The sequence below is a fragment of the Panthera tigris genome, chromosome B4 (assembly GCF_018350195.1).
Source record: "Panthera tigris isolate Pti1 chromosome B4, P.tigris_Pti1_mat1.1, whole genome shotgun sequence".
In the NCBI taxonomy this organism is placed as follows: Eukaryota; Metazoa; Chordata; class Mammalia; order Carnivora; family Felidae; genus Panthera; species Panthera tigris.
The window spans coordinates 73,801,191-73,825,428 of NC_056666.1; the positions used below are offsets into that span (position 1 = coordinate 73,801,191).

A 24,238-nucleotide genomic window follows, 5' to 3' on the forward strand; every position below is an offset into this window, starting at 1 on the left:
GCGAGATCGTGACCTGAGCCGAAGTTGGCCGCTTAACCGACTGAGCCACCCAGGCGCCCCTCTTTGTATATTTTAGATAACAGTCTATTATCAGATGTGTATCTTGCAAATATTTTTTCCTAGTCTGTAACTTCTCCACCAATGCTCTTGCTACTGTTTTTCACAGAGCAGACGTTTTTAATTTTAATGAAGTATAGCTTATCAACTTGTCTTTCATGAATCATGTCTTTGGTATTGTATCTAAAAAGGCATCACCATACCCAAAGCCATCTAGGTTTTCTCGTATGTTATCTTCTAGGAGTTTTATGGTTTTGTGTTTTACATTTAGATCTATGATCCATTTAGAGTTAACTTTGGTGAAGGGTATGAGACCTTTGTTTAGACTGATGTTTTTTACATGTAGATGTCTGGTTGTTCCAGAATCTTGTTGAAAATATCTTAACTCCATTCTATTACCTTGGCTCCTTTGTAAAAACCATTGGCAATATTTATGCGAGGCTATTTCTGGGCTCCCTATTCTGTTCCATCGAACTACTTGTCTTTTCTTTCACCAAACACCACACTGTCTTGATTACTGTAGCTGTATAGTAAGGCTTGAAGTCGGGTAGCATAGTCCTTCAACTTTGTTCTTCGCTTCCAATATTGTGTTGGCTCTTCTGTGTCTTTTGCCCCTCCATATAAAGTTTAGAATTGATTTGTCAATACCTATAAAATAATTTGCTGGGATTTTGATTGGGATTCCATTGAATCTATAGATCAAGTTGGGAAGAATTGACATCTTGACAATATTGAATCTTCCTATCTGAACATGGAATATCTATCCCTTTACTTATTTTTACATCTTATTCATCAAAATGTTTTAAGTTTCTTCATAAAGATCTTATATTTTGTCAGGTTTATACTTATTTCATTTTGGGGGGTGCTAATGTAAATGGTATTTTGTTTTTCATTTCAAATTCTACTTATTCATTGCTGGTATATAGGAAACCAACTTACTTTTATATATTAACCTTGTATCCTTTAACCTTGCTATAAGCACTTATTAATTCCAAGAGGTTTTTTGTTGAGTCTTTCAGACTTTCTACATAGATGATCATGTCATCTGTGAATAAAGATAGTTTTATGTCTTCTTTTCCCAATAAGCATACCTTTTACTTCCTTTTCTTGCCATATTGCATTAAAAAGAGTATTGTGTTGAAAAAAGGGTAGTGAGAGGGGACATTTTTGCCTTGTACCTGATTTTAGTGGGAAACTTTCAAGTTTCTCAGTATTAAGTGTGATGTTAGCTGTAAGTTTTTTGTATATTTTTTAAATCAAGTTGAGAAAGTTTCCTCTTTTTCCTAGTTTACTGTGAGCTTTTATTATGAGTGGGCATTGGATTTTGTCAAATGCTTTTTTTGCACCTATTAATATGATCATGTGATTTCTCTTTTTTAGTCTGTCGATGTGCTAGATTATATTAATTGATTTTTGAATGTTGAACCAGCCTTGGATACCTGGAATAAATTCTACTTGGCCACAAGTATAAATCACAAGATTTATATAATTCTTTTTATACTTTTTTTTTGGATTCTATTTACTAATTTTTTTTTGAGGATTTTTACATCTATGTTCATGAGATATATTGGTCTGTAGTTTTCTTTTCTTGTAATGTCTTTGTCTGGTTTTAGTATCAGCATAATGCTGACCTCATAGAATTACTTAGGAAGCATTCCCTCTTTTTCTTTCCTCTGAAAGAGATTGTAGAAAATTGGTTAAATTTCTTCCTTACCTATTTAAAAAAATTCACCAGGAAACCCATCTGGACCTGGTCCTTTCTCTTGTGGAAGGTTATTAATATTATTACTTCTTTAATAGATATAGGCCTATTCACATCATCTATTATTTCTTATGTCTTTCAAGGAAGTCATTCATTTCATCTAGGTTATCGAATTTATGAGCATAGAGTTGTTCATAGTATTCCTTTATTATCCTTTTAATTTCCATAGAATCTGTGGTGTTGTTCTTCTTTCATTTTGATATTAATAATTTGTGTCCTTTCCTTTTTTCTTGGTTAGCCCAGCTAGAGGCGTATCAACTTTTTTGATCTTTTCAAAGAACTTTTAGTTTCATTGATTTTCTCTATTGGTTTCCTATTTTCAATTTAATTGATTTCTGCTCTAATTCTTATTATTTATTTTCTTCTACTTATGTTTTACTTAATTTTCTCTTCTTTTTCTAGTTTCCTAAGGTGGAAACTTAGATGATTTATTTTAGATCTCTCTCCTTTTCTAATATATGCATTAAATGCTATAATTTTTCCTCTAAGCACTGCATCTCACAAATTCTGGTAAGTTGTATTGTCATTTTCATTTAGTTCAAAATATTTTAAATTTTGTCTTGAGATTTTTTTTTCTTGACTCGTGTTATTTAGAAGTGTGTTATTTAATGTCCATGTATTTTAGGGTTTTCCAGTTATCTTTTGTTATCTTTTGAGAGCAGACATTGTAGGATTCTATTCTTCTGAATTTGTTAAAGAGTATTTTGTGGGCCAGAATGTGGTCTATCTTGGTGAATGACCCATATGAATATGAATATTGGATGAAATAGTTTATGGATGTCAATGATATTCAATGTTGATTGATGGACAGTTTAACTGTTCTTAGTGATTTTCTGCCTACCAGATCTGTCTGCTTCTGAGAACAAGATATTCACATCTCCAACTATGATACTGGACTCATCTGTTTCTTCTCTTTTATCAGATTTTGCCTCTTGGAATTTCATGCTCTGTTGTTATATGCATACACATTAAGAATTGTTACATCTTCCAGGTGCCTAGGTGGCTCAGTAGGTTAAGTGCCTTGACTCTTGATTTCAGTTCAGGTCATGATCTCATGGTTTGTGGGTTTGAGCCCCACTGCCCAGGATTCTCTCTCTCTCCCTCTCTCTCTGCCCCTCCCCCACTCGTGCATGCTCTTTCTCTCTCTCTCTCTCTCTCTCTCTCTCAAAATAAATAAACATTTTAACAAATACAAAGAATTGTTATATCTCCTTGGAGAGTTGACTCCTTTATCGTTATGTAATGCTCTTTTTTTTCCCCTGATAACTTTCCTTACTTGAAGTCTAGTCTGTCTGAAATTAACATAGTGATGCCTGCTTTCTTTTGATTAGTGCTAGCATGGTATTTTTTTCTCTATCCATTTACTTTCTATCTATGTGTGTCTTTATATTTGAAGTTGGTTTCTTGTAGACAACATATAATTGATTCTTGTGGGGTTTTTTTAATGTTTTATTTATTTTTGAGGGTGGGAGGGGCAGAGAGAAAGGGACAGAGGATCCAAAGAGGGCTCCATGCTGCCAGTGCAGAACCAGATGCAAGGATCAAACTCACTAAGCATGAGATCATGACCTGAGCTGAAGTCAGAAGCTTAACCGACTGAGCCACCCCACTTTGATCCACTATGACAATCTCTTTTATTTGTTGCACTTAGACCACTGACATTCAAAGTGACTATTGATATAGTTGAATTAATATGTACCATATTCATTACTGTTTTCTATTTGTTGTCCTAGGTCTTTGTTCCTATTTTTGTTTCCCATTCTTTTTCTGGCTTTTATGCTCTTTTTAAAAAAAAATTTTTTTTTACATTTATTTATTTTTGAGAGACAGAGTGCCAGCAGGGGAGAGGCAGAGAGAGAAGGAGACATAGAACCTGAAGCAGGCTCCAGGCTCTGAGCCTGGCTTTTATATTCTTAATTGAGCTTTTCATGTGATTCCACTTTTTTCTCCTTTCTTAGTAGATCCATTATATTTCTTTTTTTTTTTTACTTTTTTAAATCATTATCCTAGATTTTGCAATATACATTTACAATATTAATCCATATCCACTTTCAAATAACACTATGCCACATCATGGGTAATTGGAGTACCTTATACTAACAAAATAATTCTAATCCCTTCCTCTCATCCCTTGTACCTGTTATTAATTTCATTTATATGTAAGGATAAATATATACATATATATCCATAATACATATATGTATACAAGTATACATAAGTATGTGTGTGTGTGTATATATATATATGCATAATATATGTGATAGAACACATTATTGCTGTTGTTATTTTGTATATGTGCAGCCAAAGTGAGCACTTGCTACTGTTATTCTGAACAAACTGTTGTCTTTTAGAGAAATTAATAATAAGAGAAATAAAAGTTTTTACTTATCTTCACGTTTCACTTCTTCTTTTCCTTCTCTCCAAAGAACTTCTTTTAAAAATTTTTGTTTAATTAAGAAAGTCTTTGGGGCACCTGTCTGGCTCAGTCAGAAGAGCATGTGACTCTGATCTCAGGGTTGTAAGTTTGAGCCCTACATTGGGTACAGATGTTACTTAAAAATAAAGTCTTCAAAAAAAAAAAAAAAAAAAAGACAGTCTTTATCTCTCCTTCCATTTTGAAGAATAATTTTTCAGGGTCCAGAATTCTAGGCTGGTGGGTTTTTTCCTGTCAACATTTTAAATATTTCACATTATTCTCTTCTGGATTGCATGGTTTCTGAGGGGAAATCAGATGTAATTCTTATCTTTGTTCCTCTGTAGGTAAGATTCCCCCCACCCCCGGCTTCTTTCACAATTTTTCTTTAAGTTTGATTTTCTATAATTTGAATATGATATGTCAAAGTAGAGTTGGGTTTTTTTGACATTTATTCTGCTTGGTGTTTTCTGAAATTTCTGGATCTCTGGTGTCTGTCATAATTGGGGGAAATTCTCAGTCATTATTGTTTCAAATATTTCTTTTGTTCCTTTCTCCCTTTCTTCTCCTTCTGGTATTCTCATTATGTGTATGTTACACCTTTTGTAGTTGTCCTACAGGCCTTGGATATTTGTCTTGGATGTTTTTCAGCCTTTGTTCTCTTGCATTTTGGTTTGGGGGATTCTTTTGAGCTATCCTCAAGTTCAGAGATTCTCTCCTCAAATGTGTTCAGTCTGCTAATAAGCCCATCAAAGGTATTCTTCATTTCCGTTACAGTGTTTTCATCTCTAGAATTTCTTTTCGGTTCTTTCTTAGGCTTTTCATTTCTCTGCTTACATTTTGCCCATCAGTTCTTGCATGCTGTCTACTTTATTTATTATAGCCCTTAACATATTAATCAGTTGCTTTAAATTCCTTATCTGATGATTCCAACATCCCTGCCATGTCTGTTTCTGATGTTTGCCCTATAGCTTCAAATTATGTTACTTTGCCTTTTGGTATGCTTTGCTGATTGCCAGGCTTGGTAAATAGGCCTTTAGTAATGTGGTGGTGAGGTGTGGGGAGAGGGGAAACGTCCTACAATGATCGTGGCTGAGTCTTTTAGTGAGCCTGTGCCTCTGGATTGAGAATTTCACAAGTATTTCTCAGAAGTTTTTTTTCTCCCCCTTTGTGTGTGAGAGGATGGCTAAAGTGGGTTGATTTGGGTATTTCCCTTCCCCAGATCAGTTAGGCTCTAATAATATTTCAGCAGGTTAGCCTCTGGCTAACAAGTTTCCCCCAAAGGCAGGCTTTGTTAAGGACAGGGTGCTCTAGTTATTTCAAAATGATTCCACCTCTCCTCCCTATGCCAGAAGCCCAAGGGGGTTTCTCTCTGATACACTCTATGGGACCTGGCGGAACTCCAAGAGGTAAATCTCACAATACTGTGGCATCCCCCTGTGACTGGGTTCCTGGAGTTTTTAACTCTCAGAGTAGTCTGTACTGCCTCTCCATCAGGCAATTCATCAGTTGCAGTTCAGATTTTCCTGTCTTGTCACTGCCTTCTGCAATGGTTTCTGCCTGAGAGTCTCCGCCCCAGTAAGCTGTCTTTCCAAACTTATTCCAATCTTTATTTGCCTGACTTTCCAATCTTAAGGACATCTGTTTGCCTGTGTCCTCTCCTCTCTTCCAGATCCAAGAAGGGTTGTTGCTATTTCAGTCTGTTCAGCTTTGTATTTGTTGGTAGGCTGGGGTAGTAACTTCCAGGCTCCTTATATGTGGAACCAGAAGCCAGAAGTACACTCCTTCCACTCTTCCCGTTACAAATCCACCAGGAAGAACTCCCTTCCCCTGTTGGCTAGAGAGACTTGGTGAGTCCTCAAGGACTTAGAGATACCACATTCCCACACCATCCTGAAGAGACACTGAAGCCAGCAGCATCGCTCCCAGCTCTGCTCCAGGGAAAAGGCAGGGAGGGAGACAGACACTTGGGTGGGGTCACGTACAAAGAAGGGACAGATTTCAGGTTTTCTTAATGACTTTAATTGGAGACTCGAATGCTGTAAACCATCATTCAAACCTAGTTCTGTGAGACAGTATCTGGTTCTCCCTGAGGTCAGGGAGAAATGCGAAACTGAGGTTGGAAGAGGGAGTCCCACTCTCCCTGGTCTTTAATTCCAGAGTAAAATGATGGCTGCTGGATAAGCCCTTAAAATAACTGTTAATGCCACCAAGCTGTAAATTCTTTGTTCTGATGCAAAATCTTCTTCCTATTTGGGGGACCCTTTCACAAAATATGTGGGGTCAAAATATACCTCTGCACCCGCACTAAACAAGTAGAATGCTTCTTGATGCAGGCACTGAGCTGGCTGCAAAAACACCCAGGCCCGGAGAAGTTCACTCCCTCCCAGGTTCACTCACAGTGCCAACCCATTATCCTCTCCATCAGGCATCAGCGTTCTCCCAGGCCCTGTTCTGAGAGGATATAGCCCTAGAAAAGACCAAACGGCCACTGCTTAATTTCCATGACCAGAGTCCTTTGAGGCCCCGACATAGGGCTGAACTTCAGTTTGCAAAGCTGTGTACGATAACAGCCGTTACAGTGACCTTAAATTTTTATCTGCTGTTCTTCTTAAGAACAATTGAAAACACCTTCACGGTGACGACACCGTCAGGTTTGCCCTCTCACCAACCCCCCCAAAAAGGAAAGGGGGAAAACTCCTTCCCTTTACATTCAAAGGAAACATGAGGCCTAGAGACATCAAGGACTTGTCTCCACCAGGGCAAAGGGCTATGGAGGGCTCCCATCTTCTCTGTCTGGACTCTATTTCCAAAATGCTACAGCACAAAGATTTGACAGTTTCTCTGCATTTTTCTTACTTGTTTCTTTTCCCTCTTTCCCGTAAGGGCATTTTTAGACTTGGGAATCCCCCCTCCAGTCTTCCCCATCCTCCTCCAGCCCAGAGCAGATAGCACCTGAGTCTTGCAAGAGCTCCCACTGTCCTCATGCCCCTGTCTGGCTCCAAGCTCTATTGGGTGGAAGATACCACATAGGCTGTGGCGATGTATTTCTTGCCATTTCCATAGGTGGACTTGTCCCACGTATAGGTCTGGATGGCCAAGGGGTATCCACCCAGGCTTAACTGGCACCTGTGGGGAAAGATGGCCAAGTCAGAGGGGCCCATCACATCTCTCCGCACCCATCCCCTGCCTAGGAAGATCAAGCCCGACCCATGCAGAAGGGCTCCACCCGGACTTGAACAGCCTTTAAGAGACCTGCCACAGCTTTATTTCAGCCACTACCTCCAGCACAAGCAGCCCTTCAAAATCTGTGCCTTATTTTCTATCTTCTTAAAGAACACTGCTCCTCATCTCCTCCAGAACAGTATTATTCTAAAATCTCAGACTCTAGGGCTGAGCCCCCCAGAAATGAAATGTCTTGTTAAGGTTTTAGAAGTAGGAGGACCCCAAATCCTCAAATGTTGGAATGCATGGGGCCCTGTGGTTTCTAGCTATACTCTCTGGGATGTCAGGTTCCCACTAGGAGACTTGGGTGCCAAAGAGAGAGGCTCGGGGTGCCAGGGCAGCTCCATTTTCTCACTGTTTTATTTTTTTTAATGTTTATTTTTAAGAGAGAGAGAGAGAGAGAGCAGGGGAGGGGCAGAGAGAGAGGGAGACAACGAATCCAAAGCAGGCTCCAGGCTCCGAGCTGTCAGCACAGAGCCCGACACGGGGCCCTAATCCACAAGCCTTGAGATCCTGACCTGAGCCAAAGTCAGACACTTAACCGACTGAGCCACCCAGGCGCCCCTCACTGTTTTATATAGGAAGGTTCTGCATAAGATTTCACGTGGTGGTTCTACTGCTAAGGTAAAGTTTGGCAACCACCAGTCTTTTTTTTTTTTAAATGTTGATTTATTTATTTTGAGAGAGCACGAATGTGCATTAGCAGGTAGGGGCAGAGAGAGAGAGAGAGAGAGAGAGAGAGAGAGAATCCTAAGCAGGCTGCTCGCTGTCAGTGCAGAGCCTAATGTGGGGCTCAATCCCACGAATCGTGAGATCATGACCTGAGCTGAAATCAGAAGCTTAACCGACTGAGCCACTCAGGTGTCCCTGGCAACCACCAGTCTTATCTAACAACTCCATTTCACAAGTGAGAAAACCGAGGTCCAGAAGGGTGATTTGTCCGAGCCACAGAGTCACAGAACCCAGCTCTCCCGACGGTCCTGGCTGAGGATGACGTGTGGCCCCAGCCTGCTCCCCGGGCCTGGCCGGCCCAGTACTTACACTTTGCCGGGCCTGGCAATGAAGCACAGGGAGTAGAGCGCAAACTCAAACTCAGGGCTGCTGCCGATGAAGGCTGAGCCCACTTCCTTGTAGTAGCCGTCCCAGTTGAACTGCATGGCTAACACGTCGGGGTAAGAATCCCACTGTGGAGAGTAGCAGAGAGGGCCTGGTGAATACCGCAGAGTGGGGTCTGACAGAGACGTGGCAAACGATAGCAGCCGGCCAAGATTTGGCGATGGCCCGTCTGAGTTTTCTGGGGAGGCTGGCTTCTTCACGTCGACCAAGGAGACAGTCTGGCCCGCTAAGGTGTCGGCACCCTCCGTCTGGAGCTGCCAGTGTGCATCTCCCAGGGAGGCCAGAGCCAACATTCCTGTGACTGACAGCCGGAGCTCTGTTTCTTGTGGCCATTATGTGTGGAGGAGGAGGACAATGTATTGCCCCCAAATTATTTCCTGGCACAGGGCAGCAAAGATTTCTTTTTTATAAAATGTAAGGGGTTGAACTCAGACTAGCCAGGCTGAAACTTCCAGCCAAGGCCACCTTCTAAGGAAATTCAGGCAGGGGGTAATGGCACATCTTTGAGAGCGGTCTTCCCCGCCCTGAGAATCCTCCCCTCCCCTCAGCCTCGCATCCAGAGATGGCGCTGTCTGCCTCCTGCCCTCTGCAGTCTGGAGCCTTCAGGTTTAGAAGGGGATCTCAGGGTCCCAGCTGCCTAAACGTGCTCTCCAGCAGATAAGGAAGTCATATTCACAATCCCCACTAGGTGGCCAATGAGAGTCACGATGAGAGGCAAGTCTGGCTATTTGGAGTGCAGAGTGAGGGCAGGAAGTCTGACTACTCATAAGGCTTCTTCAGCTCTTGGGGTCATCACTCAGTACTCACAGGGCCGTCATAGATGTGACTGTAATAGTCAACCAGGCCCTCCTTCTCTTGCATGTAGAAGCGGATCCAGTTATGGAAGCCAGTGACTTTGCCTTTTTTGACTTCACCTATAATAAAGAGTTCAAGGTGGGTGATCTGGGCCTCCCCTCCAACCCCTACGGCCCCTCCCATGCCGAGGCTGTCCCCCTTCTTCAGGCTTTGGCTTGTAGCATGCACACCTGCTCAGTCCCTTGCCCTGACTTCCCAGCATCCCACACATCCCTAACTCTCACCTAGGAAAGCCTCCCCCCCAACCCTTTCAGCTCAAGCTCTTGGGAGGATTCCTCCTCCTGGCTGGCCCTGGTGATCAATCTGGATACTCCTCTCAGCCATTTCCCCAGGAGCAAGCCAAACCTGGTGGGAGCTTCATGGGGTGGGACAGTGGGGAGAAAGCCCATGGCCCTCTTGGAAAGCAGAGGACCATCCAGAGGTAGACGGTCATACCCCCCAAACACATCTCCCTTCCTATGTGTGCCCTTGGGGAGCCCCAGTATCTGGTCTCCTTTCCTCTCCAGATACTCCAGAAGAGACCGTTCTTCAAAAACGGCTCCTCAGACGTGTCCCTCCCCGTTAGCTGGCTTGGCTGCCGATTCATCAGTGCCCAATGCCATCCTACTCCTGAGGGAAGCTCTCTTCCTTCCTCCAACTCTTTCTTTCCAAGCAGAACAATCTCACCTGAGAAGACATGTTCAAAGCCACTTGAGTCTTCCTCTCCATTGCCTCTTGAATAGAGCCCAAACCACATGTTCTTCAAGTCACTGACAAACTCTTGTTCCGAGCTGTAGCGGTCTGCGGAGAGGAACACGGAGGACTTAGGAGAGGAGAAGGTGGGACCACGTCCTGGGAAGCAGGGAAGGGTCTCCTGCTCCAGCACATCAAGAGACACACGGGTTCAACCATCAAAGATGTATTCAGTTGTGTATTCAATAACTATCCACAGTGCCTCTGTTTTGTGCCAAGCCAGATAAAGGCTGAGGATCCAGCAGGGAAAGGCAAGGACAAGATCCTTGCCTTCATGGTTTCCGTTCCAGTGAAGAGACAAATATTAAACAATATGATTGAAAATAAGTGCCATAAAGAAAATAAAGCAGAGCATCCCATGATGACTGGAGGTGGGGTGGGGGTAGGGGGCTCTTCTAGAAAAGAAGGTCAGAAAGGCTTCTCAGAGAAGGTAGCACTAATCAGAGACCTGAAGGAGTCAGCCATGTGAAACCAGGGGGAGAGATTCTTCCACGTAGAGGGAGCAGCAGGTACAAGGCTCTAAGATGACTTGGGCTTCGTGTTCAGAGCGAAGAAAAAGTCAGTGTGGCCGGAGCATAGTGGGCTGCAGGGGAGAGTGGTAGGAGAGGCAGTCTGAGAGGTAGGCAGCAGCCCCCCACACAAGCCATGGCAAGAAAGCTGGGTGTCACCAAAAAGTAATCATACAAAAATATTTTAGACGTACCGAGTACGTTCTATGTGCCTGAAATGTTTTAAGTGCTTTCAGTCCACACACTGACGGTTCACATAAGGTTGATACTAATTATCCCCAATTTAGAAATGAGGAAATCGAGGCAGATCTAGGCTATGTAACTCACACAAGATCACGCAGTTAATGACCGGTAAATATGGCCCGTGAGCTCACGTGATCGTTACCTACGGCAACTGGTCTCTCGACTCTTTCATAGCTTCTGAGAGGACAAAGAGCCACCAAAAGTTTTTAAGCAGGGAAATTATGCGATAGCTTTGTTTTCAAAGGCTCACTCTGGGGGCGCCTGGGTGGCTCAGTCGGTTGAGCGGCCGACTTCGGCTCAGGTCATGATCTCGCAGTCCTTGGGTTCGAGCCCCGTGTTGGGCTCTGTGCTGACAGCTCGGAGCCTGGAGCCTGTTTCGGATTCTGTGTCTCCCTCTGTCTCTGACCCTCCCCTGTTCATGCTCTGTCTCTCTCTCTGTCTCAAAAATAGATAAATGTTAAAAAAAAAAAAAAAAAAAAAAGGCTCACTCTGGCGGTATATGTAAAAAGCCAGCAGGGACACCAGTTTTGAGGCTAACGCCTTGTCCAGGTCTGAAACCGCGGTGACAGCCATGGAGGAGGGGTGAGAAGCAGGGAGGTAGATCTTGAAGGAGGATGTGCTGGACATTACTGATGGGGCAGTTGGAGGTGAGGAGCTGTGAAGCAAAGAGAAGAACTGAATATAATTCCCGGGGTTTGGGCCTGAGCATTGGGATAAGCTGTGGTGTCACTGATGGGATGGCGCAGCCCGAGGAAGGAGGTCTGGAAGAAGAGGTGGGAAGCGTGAGTTCTCTCCCCACTAAGTTCTGAGTAGATGCCATGAGAGCCACGTGAGACGTCAGAGAGGCAGCGGGGAAAAGTTGGGGCTGGAGCTCTAATTTAGGGAGCCATCAGATATCGACTGCCTGCCGCCCAGAATTGTGTGCTGGAGGCTACCAAAGAGGTACCAGACATCTTCCCTCCTTTCAAGGACTTAAAGCACAGCCAGAAAACAAGAAACAATACACATGAAATAAGACAATGGTTTCACCATCTGAAGGGCTACCACTTACCCGGTGCTCGGCTTTCCCCTCGGTGCTTTACATGCATTAATCTGCCGAGACCCCATTTCACAGATAAGGCTCAAACAGGGAAGATCATTTGCCCGACAAGTGGCACGGTCTCTCCGGCCCAAGGCGATTTGGGGCTACCCCACCACCCCCCCACCGCAAACCCTTGACCTCTGAGGAGATGCTGAAAGCCAGCAGTGAGCTGGGGCAGGTGCAGCTTCAGCAGTGTGGGATGTGAGCTAGACCTGGAAGGACGGTCTGGATTTGGACAGGGAGAGAGGTGAGGACAGGATAAGTAGTGGAACAGGCTGGCCCCAGTATCGAATCCCTGGGTCCCAGAGAACTCGCAACTTCCCTCATGGTCTCAGACAGGTCACCTAGCCCGTGTGAGCCTCCGCTTCTCTCCTCTGACAAGCTGGAGGGCTGCCTTGACCTCCAAGACACTCTCCTGTGTTTACTGCAGAGGAGCACCAGGGGGCGGTGCCGGCTCGCGCCCTCTTCACAGGGATTACTTGTGTGTCACCGGCGTTACCTAAAAATGCATGTCACTCACTCTTAAGGGAAGGTGGGCAGGTGGAATGCAGAGGCTCTGAGGCAGGGGAAAGACCTGGACAGAGCTGCCCACGAGGCAGAGCCCGGCTGCCTGGAGTTCACGAGAGGCATCTGCACGACCCTAACAAACACAACCCCATGCCAAAAAGTCCTGCGGCTCAAACCTTTTTTTGGTCTGATTCAAATGTGTCCCTGTCTGGAGCCGCTCCAAACAGAACCCCTCCCGGGAGAACGTCCCTCTCTGAACTTTTGGTGATTTTCTGTTGCTGTTTCTGTTGTGAAAAAGGAGGGAGGAGAATCAGGGACCCTATGTGCCCCAGAAAGTGGCGCTGCCCCTGGGAGTGGCTGCGGTGGGGTGGAGTGGGGTGACTCCCCATCCTGCAGAGACCCTGAGACTGAAGCAGTGAGTGGCGGGGATAAATGAGGCAGCTAAGGGTAGATCAAAAAGAGAGGCGACCTCCAAGCCAGACAGAGGCCTTCTTCGGCCCCCCAGGGCCACGGTCTGTCCCGGGCTCCTCGCTGGCCCCTTCCCTGCCCCTCGCAGGCATCCACTGGCCACTACACGGTCCCCACCTGCTCTCTTCACCTCCCCACCATGGAGCCCCAGGGCTGGCAGGCTCTCCTGCAGACACCCTCGTCCTCAGCACCGCCTCCTGGGGCCCGGGGAGGCTCACTCACTCTGGTGATGGAGGAAGGCATAGAGTTCCTTCATGACTGCCGTCTTCATGACCTCTCTGAGGAAGGCATCCTGCTCGGCCAGCTGCTGGGCACTGAAGTGCTCCCCACGGCCCGTGGCCCGCTGGTAGTTGTTGAGGAGGTTGATGAAGGCGGCATAGGTCGGCTTGGAAAACAGCTTCTCGTTGACATATGTGAAGAGCCTGGGGAAGGCAGAGGGAGGCTCAGTGAGAGGCCGAACATGGAGCAAAAAACCCCCCACGGGAACTGCCAGACAGGCCAGGGCAGGCAGGGGAGGGTTGGGTTGGGGAGCAGAGCGGGGACTCGAGACACTCTCCAAGGGTGTACGTGAGGTCACTCTTTTCGTCCCCTTCAGCTCTTGGAAGGTCAGTTCTATTATCGGCCCAATCACAGCAACCCTCCCAACGGGACACCCACAGTCCCTCAAGACGACTTTATTTGTCTCTGGAGACCTTTTTTTTTTTTCCCTCAACCTTTGATCCTTCCTGCCTTGAGGAGAGAAGAACAGGGGCAGGGAAGGAAGCAAAGCCGGGGTGGGAGCAGGTAGGGGGGACTTTGCTGGAAGAGGAGTGACGAGAACTCACGGCTCTGGGCAGCAGTCCACTTGGTCTCTGGTCTCCGAGGGCGAGATGCGGTTTTGGCTGTTAATAATGACATCTTCCTTCTGGGCTTTGTTGGTGTCTGCCCTGTAGATCTTCTCAGAGATGCTCTGCAGCTCCTCCTTGGTTATGGCGTCACTGCTGTAGGAGAAGCCCTCTAGAAGGAATTCGGGAGGGGTATCTCAGCCCAAGGCAGGCCCGGGGGCGGGGGCAGCGATCTGCGTGCCCCCTCTCTTGGGCAACTTCCAGAAGCCGGCGGCCAGGGAGACAGGCCGCATGGGTCACCCTCGTGGTTGGAGGGCAGGGGCCTGGGGCCCAAAGGATACTTAAAATCAGCTCGTGGCCTTGCCCACAGAATGTCCACACAGTGTCCACACCGCCCCCTCCTCTGGGGAGGTTCTCAAACTTGGGCATGCACCAGAATCCCCTGGAAGGCTTGTTAAAACAGGTCAGGGGGCCCCACCCCCAGAGTTTCTGACAGTGGGTCTGGGGGAAGCCCCAGAGTTTGCATTTCTAATAAATCCTCAGGTGTTCCTGCTGCTGCGGGGTCCAGGGACCACCCCCTGGACAACTACTGCTCTGGAGAGTTCCTCCGTCTCTGGGGCTGTGCTAAAGGGAGCAGGAGACTGACCGTGGCCACACAGGCTCTCGAAATCCTTGCAGCAGTTCCCAAACTCTGGGCAGCGGGCATCACAGTGGCATGGTTGGTGCCTGTCGAAGGCCTCCTGGCAGCGGTCCCGGCAGGAGCTGGGCGCCGAGTACAAGTCTGAGAAAACAGGGGAGGGCGGGTGTGTGTGTGTGTGTCTGTGTGTGCATCTGTGTGTGTGTGTGCGCGCGCGCGCGTGTGTGTCCGCGGCGGACCACTAGAGGGCGCCCCTCCACCTGACGGCCAGTTCGCCCTCTCCAACCCCCCAGCCTCGCCCTCGCCCTCGTGCACTCCTATTCCAGATCTCCAGGGAAGGAAAACAAACAAGCTAAGTTGGTGCACACCCTTCGCAGTCCGGAAGCCCTTTCAGAGAGGCCGAACTCTACTTTCTGGCCTGTTGTTTTTATAATCTTCCCACTCTAAAAATAAAATCTCTTCCCCCTTCCCTCTGTGGGCCTCAGACTCCCTTCCTGCCTACAGCCCAGGCTGCGGAGGCCAGCCCTCTCACCACCTCCAGGTGCTGGGTTGGGGCGGGGGGCGTCCATCTGGCTTAGGCCTGGGCCTGCGGCCACCGGGATGGCTGACCCCTCCTTGTCACCCTTTCATGTCCCCACTCCTCTGGCCTGAGGGCCCTGCTTTAGGAAGGCCAACTTACGGCTCGATGGGGCCTCTGTCTCTTCCTCCAGCTCCAGGAATGGCTCTGGCTCATTGGGGTCCTCTTCCACTATAGGTCAGAGAAAGAAAGTCACCAACCACCCCCGTGGGGTCCCTTCCCTTTATCTCGGTTCTCAGATCCCCCAACCTCAGGGACAAGCAGTGCAGCGGCAGAGAATACAAAACAGGGGCTGAGGCGCAGGGGGTAAGGCCCACATGAAGAAGGAGACAGACTGAAAATGACTGCAGACTGTATAAAAAGCGAAAGGAATCTCCGCAGGGGACAACTCTTGCTTGCCACGTTAGCATTCAGGTATTCGGCGGGATCGGCTGAAACGGGAGATCTATTTGTATTTGTTCATCTGTGTAAAGGGGAGGGGTGGCAGAGGTGGTGCCTTCTGGACTGAAAACTCTGATTTTCTTATGACTTTTCTTTAGTCTAAGTTGGTAGATGGACAGGCTTGACATTCTCCAAATGACAAGGCCCTCACTCACTTAGAACATCCCTTACCTATAACAACTCCCCGTCAGAGTCAAGGGTGAACTCCACCCAGGCCCTCCAGGACGGAGAACTGTTTGCTGAGATACCAACTTCCCTTCTTTCTTTACAACACTTGGCAGTGGCCACAGAGACTGTCTGGGGGGAGGGCGTGTACAGAAAAGCACGTTCTTAATGCTGCCCTATTCCCTGGCCTGCAGGCTGTGTGACTGCAGCCCCGCTCTGGGCAGAGCAGGGTGGGTGGAGTGGGGGGTGGGGAGGAGGAGGAAGGCTACTCCTGGGGACTCTGAGCTCCTCTCCCAGGCGCTAATTTGCCCCGAAGAAGCAACACTATTACAAAGCACTTCAGAATCTGTTAGTGAGCTTTCTGGAGAGTGTTGTGTTATTACCATCAGAACCGCGGGTCGGCTGATTCGTTCAGCCAACCGATATCTTCTGATCACTTACTTTGCGCCAGGCTGCGTGTTCTAAGTGCTGACAATCCGCAGGGTTCTCGACGCAGCCAATGTTATGCTAAATGGACTTTCAAGGGCTGATTTAGAGTCTGGAGCGTGAGCATCGTCTATATTTTTTTTTTCTGTGGGGAAAGGATTCTGCGTTGCAAATCAGAGACTTGCAGATGGACTGGCTCCAAAGCTAAGTATTGTCTCTGCTGTGAAATGCCAGCCGGATGGTCCAAGGTGAACGGGCTCTCCTGTGTCTCCTGAATAGGGCACAAGGCAGGGGAAAGGGGCAGGCTCTGATTCTGGCAGTGAGCTCCGGACCTGGGTTTCCCTACCTGGGCCTGATCAGCAGAACTTCTGCTGGTGGTGTTTTTGTGTAAATTGAACGAGGGTTCCTTCAGGGTGGAAGCAGCTCGGTGAACACATGGCCAGGTCAGCAGATACCAGAATTTACTTCTGGAAAATTAGGAAAAGGTACTCCTTCCTCTCAGCAGACCGAGCTCTTCATCAGGGCACATGGCTCAGCAAGAAGGGTATCGATTCAATTTTGGTCCAGCTTGCCTTCTCAGCCAGGTGGCCTTGTGCAGTGCACAACCTGCACAACCGTATGCGGTGGTCTTGCTGGCCATTACCTACCATTGGCTTCAGTGATCACGTTTACCAAACTGAGAAGCAGGGCACATGATTTGGCAGTGAACTTAGCAAGGCTTTGTGTCACAAAGCAGAAGACCATTTATCTGGTGCTCTACAACATTGGAGGCACCCAAGCGGGGGAATTATTCAAAATTCTTTTGTCAAACGATTCCTTTAAAACTATGTTGTTAGCATAGCAGAGAAACAATTGGCTTTTGAGGGTGGTGCATGTCCCGTTCAATCGCTAGGCAGGGAATGACAGATTGGAGATGTTGCAGCCACGGGGTCCACTCATTATAGGACAAGTAGAGTGAGTCACAACAGTACTGTGACGCGCGCAGCCTTCCCGGTGGCTTGAACATCGGGAGGTTCGATGCCGTTATTACACTTCTGCGATTTAACGTGTTGAATAACAACTGGTAACGTAATTCACACTATATTAACGTTTGCTCTCATTTTGTTGTTGGGGGAATTACTTAAACTTCTGAGATAGGACTGTTAATCCTGACAGTTCAGACATATACTCCAGGTAAATGCCATCTATTTTCCTTTACGTTGGGGTTTTACAATGGGGACGTCCTAAAATACCTGGGACGAATAGTGGCCAAATCCCTGACCCTTGCTCTGTGCCTCAGTGTCCCCATTCGGGCCCTTTGAGCCCTGTCATCAGTCTTGAACCCCGCGATGAACCGCTGGATGCCCAAGCCAGCGTCCCTTCAGGCAGGCTGGGCATGCGCCTGGACTTGGCCTGGCGTGCTGTGCCTCCCAGAGCCCTCACTCCTCAAGGAGCCTCACCGGTACACAGCTGGTCATAGTCTTCACAGCAATCCCCGTGCCGGGGACACCGGCGGTCACACTGGCAAGCAGCATCCCGGTTAAATTTCTCATTACAGCGAGACGCACATGACTCCATTTTTCCTGTGGACAGTGAAGGTCACAAACTCAGTGCTGTGAGGCTCCTATTCTCCTCATCCAGGTGCCCCCTGCAGTAGGGTTTGCAGACGGGGAAGCAGGGAAGATCATTGCTATCTGCAAGGGAGAGATACACGCGTAGCCTCCCGAGCATGACATAAGCCTCGTCCTCACCGCCTTCCACCCACTGTGTATTGCAGGGCTCGTAACACAGATGAGGCTGACAAACTCAAGTGCCTATTGAGACCAGACCGCTAGTAGAAGCAGGTAAAGAAGCAGGGGTGGGGCGGGCGGTAGGAAGAGGTGGGGACCGTGACAAACTTGGCAGGGATGCTCTGCCTGAAATCGGCAGCCACTCTCAGCTCCAGTCACTTGCTGCCATGTCGGGACGTAGGCTCGGTGTTGCCCGAGCCTCTAGTTTCTCAAGAGAAGCCTTCATTTTTAGGTGAAATTTCCCGATTTAAAAAAAAAAAAAGAAAAAAGTCAGGCAGACCAAAGAAAGAGGTCCGTGGGCTGGTGGTGACTCACAGGCCACCCTTCACCGGTCATGCGGACGAAGGCGAGTCACTGCTGCCCCAGGGATCCCACCTGCTCTCTCCCCTCTGCCACCCCCTTCCTCTCATCCCGCCCCTTTTATGTCTTCTGCTGCTTTGTTCTTTGCTCCCCTTCCTCCGGTCTTCCCCACACCCTGTTTCCCCCTGGGTCCCAGCTTTCTGTTTCTGCTAGCCTTTGGAATGCGTTTGAATTAGTTCATGCTGGGGGTGGGGGGGTACGAGGAGGGTACGGGTGAGATCTGGGTTCTGGAATAGGCTCTGTGATGGAACCGCAGGCCACATCGCTAGCTCCGGCCAGATGACTTTTGCAGAAGCAAATTTTCAGTCACGAAGGGCGTGAGACAAAAAAGTCTTGAAAGCAATGGCACAAACCCACTACCACTCCTAAAGACGCAAGCCCCACCAGGGTTACAGCTGGCCTTGGGGGCCCCTTCCTTCCACTTTGAGCTTTAAGGGTAATTACAGAGTCTCTGTTTCCACTTGAGGTTCCTGAGGTTTGGATTTAGCGAAGGCTGGGCTTGGGGGCCAGGCTGTGGGCTACGGAGGAGGTCAAGATCAGAGTCAGAGTGACTATTAGCATCGGAATTTGAATGAACTCGGAAACAGAAACCTCACTTGGGCCAGAGTTGGGATTAGGCTAGGTTGAGACGAAGAGCTACCACCGGGATTTGGGCTGGAGTTACATTTGTTGATAAAAGTAACAATTTTGTCTCCACGTTTGGGTGAGGAATGTGGGGGATGGGTTTAAGACCGCTTCAGGGTCCACGAATGTGTCAGGATCAGGAGAAGGGAAACTATCCCAGTTTTGCCTCAGATTAGATGTGGGGTTTGGTTCCGGTTGTGACTGCACACAGGTACGGTGTCTCAAGCCTGGAGTGGGTGGGAGGTGGGAGGTGAATATTAGGGATATGGATTCAGTTACTGGTTTGGGGTCCGGGAGGCGGGTTTATCCTGTGCTAATGAGGGGGGAATAGCAGGGAGGTTGAGAAACCGGACCCGGTGCCCAAACGACAGGGAGCTGGAATTCTGGTTCTTTGGCTTTCCAGCTACAAGATCTCGGGCAAGTTATTTGACCATCTGTGCCTCAGTTTCCCTATCTGTGAAGGGGTCATAACGATGGAGACCATCTCATAGAATATTTATAAGAATGAAATGGGTGGATACTGGCAAAGCACTGGACAGCACATGACACGTAGTGGCCGCGTGTGTTCGATAAATGCACAGTGACAATATTCCATGCCCACCTTCAACGTGGCAAGTGTTCAGACAGGCTGGAGCAGTCTTCCCTGTCGACATACGTAATCTAGCTGACTCCCTCCCCGGGTTTCAGCTGGGCCATCCCTTGGACTGGGGTGTTGGTGCATTTATGTTGCTGACAGTGACGTCATTGCTGTGAGCCTGTGTTCTTTACCTCAAAGAGGTGTCAGGTCAAGGTTAACCAGATCCTGAGGCAGCCTCAAGTTGCGCACAAGGCCTCCAATGTGGCCAGGAAGGCAGGCCTTTGATCCGATGGACTGTCCTTAAAAACAACCAGGCCCGGGGCACCTGGGTGGCTCAGTCGGTTGAGCGGCCGACCTCGGCTCGGGTCGTGATCTCGCGGTCCGTGAGTTCGAGCCCCGCGTCGGGCTCTGTGCTGACGGCTCGGAGCCTGGAGCCTGTTTCAGATTCTGTGTTTCCCTCTCTCTGACCCTCCCCCATTCATGCTCTGTCTCTCTCTGTCTCAAAAATAAATAAACGTTAAAAAAAAAAATTTAAAAAAAACAACCAGGCCCAAGGCCACTGGTCCCTTGGGGCTCAGGGGAAGTCCTCTTGAATCTAAATGATGCTCCCTTGGAGCCCCAATGCAGAGATCTTAAGGAGAAATTTTTAGGCCAGGAGGAAGGCTTGGTCAGCTGCCCGCTCGGTCAGCCTGGCAGTACACCCAGAATCCAAAGGGAGAAAATCCAGACAAATCAGGGCAACATTTACAATGGGCCAGATCAGCAGAGTCCAAGGAGAGAATTCACTTCTTTCCAGCAGCTGGCACCAGTTGAGAAGGCCCCAAGTGAATGGTCTGTTCTGGGGAGCTCAGAACACCCCCCACTGGCCCTGGCTGCGGGGACTTTTTCATCTCTGTTCAAGAACTTTGTCCCCAGTAAGAACCCCCTTCCAGGGGTTCCCTGTAAACTCCGTCTTCTTCCAGATGACCTGGGGATTTGAGGGGGGAGAGGGGGAGGTGGGAGGGACTTTTCCTTGTAGGTGCCTTGCTGTGCTGTCCTGGGGACACTCAGTGGACTAGTCACCCTGACTCCTCACTCCAGCATCCCCGCCCTGTGCCTCCGGGCCACACAAGGCTCTTTGTGTGCCTCACCCACTGGTCAGGTGCAGTCACTGCTTCAGCAACCATCTGTCCCTTGCCCTTCTGCCTCATCTCTCCGAGCCTCTGCCTTTCTTCGTTTTGGCCTTTTCTATCTCAGGTTTTCCCTCCATCCCCCTCTCCTCCTCTCCCATGAAATGTTAAATTTCTGTGCACTCTTCAAGACTTCAATATGCCAGAATGCCCCCTCCCTATCCATGCTGCCCACCAAGAGAATCTGGTCCCAAGCCTGAATGTCCCTATTATATTAGGCCCTCTGATGATTGGGGCATCCTACATCCATGGCTGTCCAGGAGCCCCAGATGCTGTTTCCCTGGAGACCTAGTCAACCAAGAAGATTCATTTCTAGGACCAGCTTCCTGCCTCAGTTCACTTGAAACAACCAAGGTCCTGAGGCCGGCAGTGACTCCTTCATCCGATTCACATTCTTGAATCTCAGTTCTGAGATGTTGGAACCAGAGAGACAAGAGCAGAGCCTCTTCCCTCCCACCTTAGGAAAGAAGGCATCGCCCACTGGCCCCTCCTCACCTCCCCATCCACCCCACGGCCAGATCAGATCACCATCCCAGACTCAGGGGTCCACCTGCACTTCAGAAGCCACTGTTGCCTCTGCCCTCAGGGGTGTCCGTCCGGGGACCAAATGTCTCAAGCCGCTCTCCTCTCCTGAGACTGGGATGTGCCAACCCAGCAGCCACTCCTTCACGCTAAGCTAAAAGGTCTCATGCCCTCCCTTATTGGCTGTCCACCACCCAGGGCCCAGACAGAGCTGACTCCCAGCTGTTCTGCTGTGGGTGCCAGAGTAGAGGCGGTCCGTCCCGGTGCAGGGAGCCTGGGAATAGCTTTCTCCTCCAAACCTTTTCCGTTTGGGCATCCCGCTAGGGGTCTCCTTAGACATAACCTGACTGGAAAGGACTCCAAGAGGGAGTTTTTCCCAGGAATATTTATAAGCATAATCACAACCAAAACCCCAGTTCATTGGAGGCACCTGGGTGGCTCAGCCAGTTCAGCCACCGACTTCGGCTCAGGTCATGATCTCACGGTTCGTGAATTCCAGCCCCAGCATCAGGCTCTGTGCTGACAGCTCAGAGCCTGGAACCTGCTTTGGATTCTGTGTCTCCCTCCCTCTCTCTCTGCCCCTCCCCTGCTCTCTCTTTCTCTCTCTCTAAAATAAATAAACATTAAAATTTTCTTTAAAACCCAGTTCATTGAGATCTCACTCCGCGTAAGGTACTTCTTATACATTATCTTAATCCTTACAACAACCCTATATAGGAACAACCTGGGTTGGGTGGGATGGATATCAAGCTCTGATTCTTTCTCCTCTGGCAGGGGAGAATTCCCCACACACCTCTCAGCTCGGCCCCCTCCCTTGGCACTCGTTCCTACTCACCCATTAACCGTCAGTTAACACATCGGCATCAGCATTTTGCACAGCTACCAGGCAGGAAGCCGCCGGTCCCACCTCCGGCACCGGCACCGCTTAGTAACTGCAGGCGGGACCCTTCTCTGTGCTCTGGTCCCTCTGACACTGGGTCAAAGAGCCATTCCTCTGACTGCTTGTACAGCTGGTAGAGCACATGGCCCACCTCCTGGTCAGGGGCTTTTCCAGTGCCCCCCCCCCCCACTCCCAGACAACATCACCCAACCCCAGGCAGTGGAGCCAGTGACCAAAGGCAACCAGGCCACTCAAACCCAGCAGGCCCCAGCCCCAGCCCCAGCCTTATACCACATAGTGAGCCCGCAGACAAAACCTTGGTGAGATCACAAGTCAGGTTGGACTAAGAGATGTTTGGAGCTGGTCTTCCAAAGAGTCAAGAAGGAGCATCCATGACATTAGTCCATCAGCCCTGCAGCCCCCTTTACACAGTCCCCTTCACCCCAGAGATCACTCCTATACTCCCAACAGGGACAGGTCTAAGATGCTCCATGGCTGTAGAACAGAGCTGACCCTCTCTTGTCCCACTACCCTCACTTTCTACCAAGTTCCCTACCTCTCTGCTTCTCTAGGCAGGACGCTTTTCACCCCCACCAGATAACGACTTACCAGCCCAGGCCAGGCTGCAGAGCATGGCCACTATCAAGGGCACGCAGGCCCTCATGGTGCCCGGTTGGAGGCCAAAAGGGGACTGGCTGTTGGACTTTCACTAGAGTCAAGGTGAACGTCACAGCTCTCAAATGAGCCTTATTTCCCAGGCTGATCCTTTTAAAGGCATCGGAACTTGTGGATCTGGTACCTCCAGATCCTTCCAGGAAGAAAAAAGGGAGGGAGGGACCCTAGATGGACAGGAGGTGGAGAGGGGGTGGGGCCCTGCAGCTGTTTGAAGCCAGAGGGAAGGTGACTAAGCAGGCAGGTAATTCCAGATGTTTAGAACAGGTAATGCTAGCTGTTTGTAGCCAGAAAAATAGGTCATGCCAACAGGCACAGCAAGATGGATCTAGTTTGGGGGGGGGGGGGTTCCTCTGTCCAAATTGGGAGCACTGATGGGCTTATCTTTGGGTGATGCCCTCCAAACACCGACCCACCTGCAAGCCACAGGCCTGACTTTCCAAGGAGCTACAGCCTCGCGTCATCTTTAAGTTCCTGGGGTTTAATATGAGGAACATAGAAAGGTGGTCATTACAGGTCTGAAAAACAGTAAGTGCTCAGGCAAGCGTGGAGGGCAGCAGAAGGAGAGATATAGGAGGTGTGGGTCGGGAAGAGGGGCTGCCCTTGTTAACATCAAGCCACACAGAGCTCAGTCACCCCAGCAATAGTGTGCAAATGGTCTCTAACTCTTGCTGAGTCAGCAGCTCAGGTTTTACATGTTCCAGGTTCTCACAGCTTCCCGATTTACGGTCATCCAGGCCAGGGATGGGCAAGAGGCCTTAGAGGGAGCCAGAGGGCCCACCCTTCCTCTCCTGGGGGCCCAGCAGCCTGCTCCCTGCATCCCTTACTTACACTCGTCTTCCCAAGGACCCTCCCCAGAGAGATGAGGCTTCTCAGCATCCTTGCTCCCCAAGTCCAAGAGCAGAAGTGCAGGAACTTGGGGCTGCCAGATTTTCCCTCCTATTGAAGGTAAAATCTGGTAAAACGCCCTGTTCCAGAAAGAACGCCGCATGGAGATTCTGCCCTCTCAATAGAAGAAAACTCTCGAATGAAAAGGCACAATTGGTGAACGATTGAGACTACTCTATAGTGACTTTTTGCCAAGGGTGAAGTAGGAGGGCGTGTCCCCCTCAGCCAGTGTGCTTGAAATGTGAGACACTTCCCCTCTCTGACCTCAGTCTCCCCATCTCTGAAATGACAGGGTTGGACCTGACAATCCCTTCCAACTTCATTTCGGGGCTTCCCGCCCCGGCCCCTGGTTAGGGACGGTCTTCCACCTGCGCCGTGTGGAGAAGAGGCCACAGGTGGGGTCTCCGGGGTGCAGGGGACAGCCTGCGGCAAGCCACCTCGCGAGGGACTCACAGCAGAAGCACAGCTGACGAGTCCGCCTGGCCCTTTCCTGGAGGGGGGAGGCCAGTGGAAGGAGTAGGAGCAGAAAGGCTGCTCGGCCTGCCTGAGTTTCGTCTGCACAAGCCGAGAGCAGGCAGCGACCCCCGCCAGCCAGAACCCGTGGCCTCTGGGGGTGGGCAGCACAGGCCCAGATCTCAGACTCTAGTTAGTTTAGGGAATAAAGGAGACTATCACTGGCTGGGCCAGGAGAATGACGCCTCGGAATTCGGGGTGGACGGTGCCTTCAAGGGCCCGGCCG

General features: G+C 49.0%; 1 protein-coding gene across 1 annotated transcript; it reads right to left on the minus strand.

Moving 5' to 3' along the window:
* Positions 1-7,146: 7,146 nt before the first annotated feature.
* ENDOU (endonuclease, poly(U) specific) lies at positions 7,147-22,603 on the minus strand. The gene is made up of 10 exons (XM_007072936.3): positions 22,549-22,603; positions 17,478-17,600; positions 15,109-15,177; positions 14,439-14,573; positions 13,793-13,964; positions 13,191-13,390; positions 10,095-10,208; positions 9,381-9,487; positions 8,499-8,641; positions 7,147-7,361 (listed from the first exon to the last, which is right to left on the minus strand). Exons 1-10 carry the CDS (start codon positions 22,601-22,603, stop codon positions 7,241-7,243), a joined length of 1,239 nt encoding a protein of 412 aa, XP_007072998.1. The 3' UTR covers positions 7,147-7,240.
* Between the last annotated feature and the right edge of the window lie 1,635 nt (positions 22,604-24,238).